This window comes from Acanthisitta chloris, unplaced genomic scaffold (genome assembly GCF_000695815.1).
Source record: "Acanthisitta chloris isolate BGI_N310 unplaced genomic scaffold, ASM69581v1 scaffold11751, whole genome shotgun sequence".
In the NCBI taxonomy this organism is placed as follows: domain Eukaryota; kingdom Metazoa; phylum Chordata; class Aves; order Passeriformes; family Acanthisittidae; genus Acanthisitta; species Acanthisitta chloris.
In genome coordinates, this window is record NW_008654367.1 from 1 (window position 1) to 4,974 (window position 4,974).

General features: G+C 52.1%; 1 protein-coding gene across 1 annotated transcript; it reads left to right on the forward strand.

The window, feature by feature from the left end:
• Window positions 1–955: 955 nt before the first annotated feature.
• LOC103810580 (avidin-like) lies at window positions 956–1,957 on the forward strand (the record flags this gene model as incomplete). The annotated part of the gene is made up of 4 exons (XM_009083487.1): window positions 956–1,063; window positions 1,167–1,380; window positions 1,734–1,845; window positions 1,924–1,957. Coding segments are annotated over 4 exons (468 nt in total), but the record flags the coding sequence as incomplete, so codon positions are not given.
• Between the last annotated feature and the right edge of the window lie 3,017 nt (window positions 1,958–4,974).

Consider the following 4,974-nt stretch of genomic DNA (forward strand, 5'->3'; position numbering starts at 1 on the left):
AGCGGAGGGGGTTGTGCCGTGGCCGTATATAAATGCGCAGGCAGCTCCGGCACGACGGGATTCTCCCGCTGCTGCATCCCGATGTGCCGCCGCTTCCTGATGGGAGATACGCATGGGAAACTCGACCCCGGGGGAGGCTGCGTGGCAATATGCCTGAGGATCCCGGGGCTCGGGGAGGGACACGTTTGGGAGACTTGTGGAAGGGAGGGGACATGACATGGGAGATGCAGCACTAGCTGGGGAGCGACAGGTGTGGAAGGTTCATCTGCTCGGGTACACAGACGGGAATTCCTGCCGTGGGAGGTGCTTCGAGGGCAAAGGGTTACTCCGGGGTTGTCCGTGTCCACTGGAGGGATATGCATGGAGATCCCTTCCCTGGTGCAGAGGACATGCTTGTGTAGACGCCCCAGTTCTCCCCCAGGGGCATGCTGAGGAATTGGGACAGGGGAAGCATGGGGACCCCCACACACAGGCAGGGGGTGACTTGCCTTTGCCCAGAAATGTGCAGTGTGGGAGAGGACAGACAGTACTTAGAACTGGATTCAGAGCCTTTCAGGTGGGACGTACAGGGCTCTGACTGTGACAGAACCCATCATGGACCTGAGGGCTATGCCCATCCCAGTGGGCTCTCCACTTGTGCCACACATGAGTGTTGAGCACAGCACATGTGCCCTGGGGTCATACAACTCACCTGGCAGGGTTGCAGCAGGGATGCTGCCCATGTTCCTGCCTGACCAAGGCTTCCACCTTTAGCTTTCGCTTTTCACCTCTCCCTTTTGCTTGGTTTACCCCAGCTTTTGGCCCTCCTGAGATAGCTGAGATAGCAGCAACTTTATAAATCACTCACTTTGAAAAGTGAGTGCCTGAGTACTTTGCAGAGCTCCAGAGACACCCTGCAGTGCCACAGTCCACAGCTTGACCTGTGTTTTCTTTCGTTTCCAATCTCCTCTGTCAGGAAGCTGAGATCCCCAGGGAGAAAACAGCCAGCGAGAAGGAGGCAAAGGCAACCAGCAGCAAGTGGGGGCTGGATCATGAGCAGAAATGGCCCACAAGGAATGACAAGGTTAGTGCTGGCAGCCCGTGCACATTGCAGGGGGCTCAGCCTGTGGGGCAGTGGCAGGGGCTGTGTGCAGGCAGTGCCCAGGGACTTGTTTACTTGTTCCTAGCAGTGCAACCTGACTGGCTGGTGGAAGAATGAACTGGGGTCCAAGATGCACGTGACCAAAGTTGACAGTCAGGGCAGCTTCTCTGGAGAGTACTACACTGCTGTGTCAAGTGCCAAGAAACCCATTCAGCCATCCCCCCTTGTTGGCTCCCAGCACTTGGATAAGGATGGGCAGTGCACTTTCGGCTTTACGGTCAACTGGAAGAAATTTTCAGGTCTGTAGCTGCAGTGACAGCTGTTCCTGGATGAAGTAGTGGGATGGGAAGGGGAGCTCAGGCAGGACCCAGCACCCATCCCAATCCCTCTGTTCTCTCTCCTGTCCCCTGTCTGTCCTTCACTGATCTCTGCCCACTCTAGATGGTGTCTGCAGACAGCAGGACACCTCCCAAAGCACTATTTGGTCACTGAGAGTTGTTTTGGCAACATCTCTGCCACACAGCATTTCCCTGCAAACATCAGAACCTACTCAGGCTCCATGAGCATTAAACCCACTGGTGCTTGTGAAGCCCCAAAACCAGCTGGGGTCCTGTTGGGATGATAACAGCCACCATTGCTCCAGACTCCACAGCTGTCTTTGTGGGCCAGTGCTTTACTGGGGATGATGGGGATGAGGTCCTGAAGACCTCCTGGCTGCTGCGGGAGAAGGTCGACTCCCTGCCCAGCGACTGGAAAGCAACCAGGTGAGCCAAGTGACACCCAGCCTGTATGGGACCCCTACCCCTTTGTCTGGACACCAATGGGCTGTTACTTCCCCACAGGACTGGCAGCAACACCTTCATTCGCGTGGTCTGAAAGGAGGGAGAACTGCCTTGTTCCAGACAGATTTGGGAGACCAGGATTCTCCTTAGCAGGATCAGTGCATACCAGCATCCCCTGATATCATCAACTCTGGGGAAGGATGCCCCCTCAAAAAAAAAAAATTTAAAAAATGAAAAAGAAATAAAGTTTAAAAAAATTGAAAAGAAAAAGTTTAATAAAATTTTTTAAACCTTCTTCTTTAAGCCCAACCTTGTACAGTCTGTGGATGTGTCCTGGGAAAGCAGGGCTAAAATGCTGCAGTGGGTGTGGGATGAAGCTCTCACTCCTTTATTCTGTGAAGAGACTGGCCTGAAGAAAGCCCCATTTGCAGCTCAAGCGGGATGAAGCATCCCCAAAGTGACACCCTGACCAGCACTCGTTCTTCTTTGCTTGAAGTCTGAAGATGGGAGGGCAAGCCAAGACACCTTCTGCACCCCAAAAAGCTGGCTGGGAGACCCTCAGCTCTCTGATACAGCCCTCAGGCAGACATGGGAGAGGTTTGGCTGTGTCCATACTCCTGGGTAGTGGCAAGGGATGCTCTGTACCAGCAGGACAGTGCCAGTAGCTGCAGTACTAAAATTCTTAGTAGGGAAACAAGTGTGATTTACTGGAAAGCAGATGACCAGCAAATCAAGTCCCAAATCTCTGCCTGACAGAGTATGTGATTTACTGTAATGGGCAGGGCTAGTGCTGCCTTAGACACACCTCTCAGCCAAAACAAATTATTTCCAGGAAATATAGCTCTGAATCTGAAACTTAGTCCCTAGGCTGTTGATTCTCAAAATAGCCCTGGACAGTGCTGCATGTCCTGAACTGGCACACTGCCTGGGATTTGAGGAGTCCAAAAGAAAGACTGAGCTGCTGAGTCTCCCACCTTTCTCTGCTTCCCTGGCTTTCCTGCCATGAATGCTGTGGGAGAGCTTTGCTAACAGCATTTGTGGCTTTAGCAAGTTTGTCACTTGCTTTGTGTTTTAGCCTGCTTCATTGCAGCCTCACATGTTGTTTGCTTCTCATGTCTTTCTCCTTGGGGTTCATCTTCTGGTTCTAAAGCAATGCTGCTGTTCCCTTCTCAGTGTCTTGCTGGCATTTCTCCAACTTTTTCAGTTTCCTTACAGGTTCTCTGACCAGAATGTCTTTATGCCAGCCCTCTGCTATGGTATCTGTACATACTTTTACCTTCTTTAGAGGAACCTGAGAACTAGGAAAATGGGAGGCAGAGGGACCACAGGGCTCTGCTCTCACCCCAAAGTGTGGCCAGCTCAGCAGTGGGGTGTGCCATTGAGTCTGCAGCCTCATAGCATGCATCCTCCTGAATTTGTTATTGCCTTCATGCCAACATTTCCCCAGGGCAGGTCTACCCACAGCAGGGCTCCTCTCAGGACAGTCCTCAGATGCTACGCAGAATTCCTGGGTCACTCCAGAAAGGCAGGAGTGCTGGCCACAATTTGAGCATCCTGCAAACCCCTGCCGGCAGCCACAGTGATGACGAGGAATGCAGTGGGCATGGGCTGGTAGAGTTGTTTTCAACGACAGTCCCTATATGAGGGCACCCAGCAAGGTTATGACACATCCAGCATCTCAGGTTTGGGGTGGGACCTGCTGTAACAGGGGTGCCCACAGGCATCTGAGGTGGGCTGTGGATGAGGATGCTTCCCCATGATCATTAGGCATACATCAGCACTGGGTTTTACTCAGCTGCAAGATGTGCCCACAGTGCTCTGCATTCTGCTCTGGTCTGCAACCCCATGACTATTGTCTCCTTCCAGTGCAGCCTCATCAGCCACACAAAGGTGAGCAATAGGATCCCTTTCAGCCTCACTGCAGACCTCTCTCTGGGAGGAAATCCTGCTGTTTCTGCTGGATGGCAAGCCTTGGTCAAGGTCATTCATGCCATCAGGGGCAGAGGGAGGTGATTGAGGCAGAAGGCACCTGAAATCACATGCAGCATACAGCTGCTGACACATCTGTATGTCTATGAGCACAGGTACTCACACATAGAGTATTGGTTAAACAAAAAACCAAAAACCCAAACCAATTCACTGGGATCTTGGCATGGGGCAATGCTCACATAGGAGCTCAAATCCCTCAAATAGTCACTGTCAGAGTGGAGAAGGAGTCTCTCTTACAGGGATCCTCCATCACTTACATGTCTTAACCACATGCGGAGAACTGTCCTACGCAACTATTTCTGTGTGGACTGTTCCTGTCGACTGTTTATGAATGTCTCAACACTGAACATCTTGGTGTCCAACATCTGACTCAGTGCAGCTGTTGTCCCAGCTAAGGAGAAGAAGCTGGCAAGTTTCCAGGTCACTCAGGGACTCCATGGCTGGTGTGGTTTTGCATAGGCAAAACCTTGTACCCAGCCACCCTGTAGTGATGACAAGAGTAAATTTGGCTTTCAAGTCTGTAACTTCATTTATAAGTGAGCAACATAGCTCCCATCTCCTCCACCATTCTGTGTGTCCCTGTGGTCAAGACTGCACACTGTGGTCTGCTCCTTTTCCTCTCTCCTTGGCCCAGTTCCAGCTGCGGTCTTGCTAAGCACAAACTGTTATTCTGGGAGGATGGAGGAGCTCCTTGGCTGTGTTCTCAGTCCTTCATGGGGCTGGTTTGGACACAGGGCAGCCTACCAGATGTGCTCTGCCTCCCCAGCCTATGGGTATGCTCATCACACTTGGTAATATATCCCCTTGAGTGGATGGGGGACCTGCAGCTTGTCCAGATCCCCTCCATGACTCAGAGCGTTGCTCACTCCTGCCACCCTGCCTACACCCAGGCTGTGCTGCAGCACCAGTGCTGAGTCCCCTTCACTCCAGCACACACTGACCAGATGCTGTGTCAATGACCTGGGCTCTAACATGACCATCTCAGCCATGAACAGGAAAGGCAACTTCACTGTCTTCTCCCACACAGCTGTGAGTCACCATGAAGAAGATCTGGGTGTCACCACTGCATGATGAACCAGAAGAGCCAGCCCAAGTTTGGCTTCATTGTCAGCTGGAGCTTTT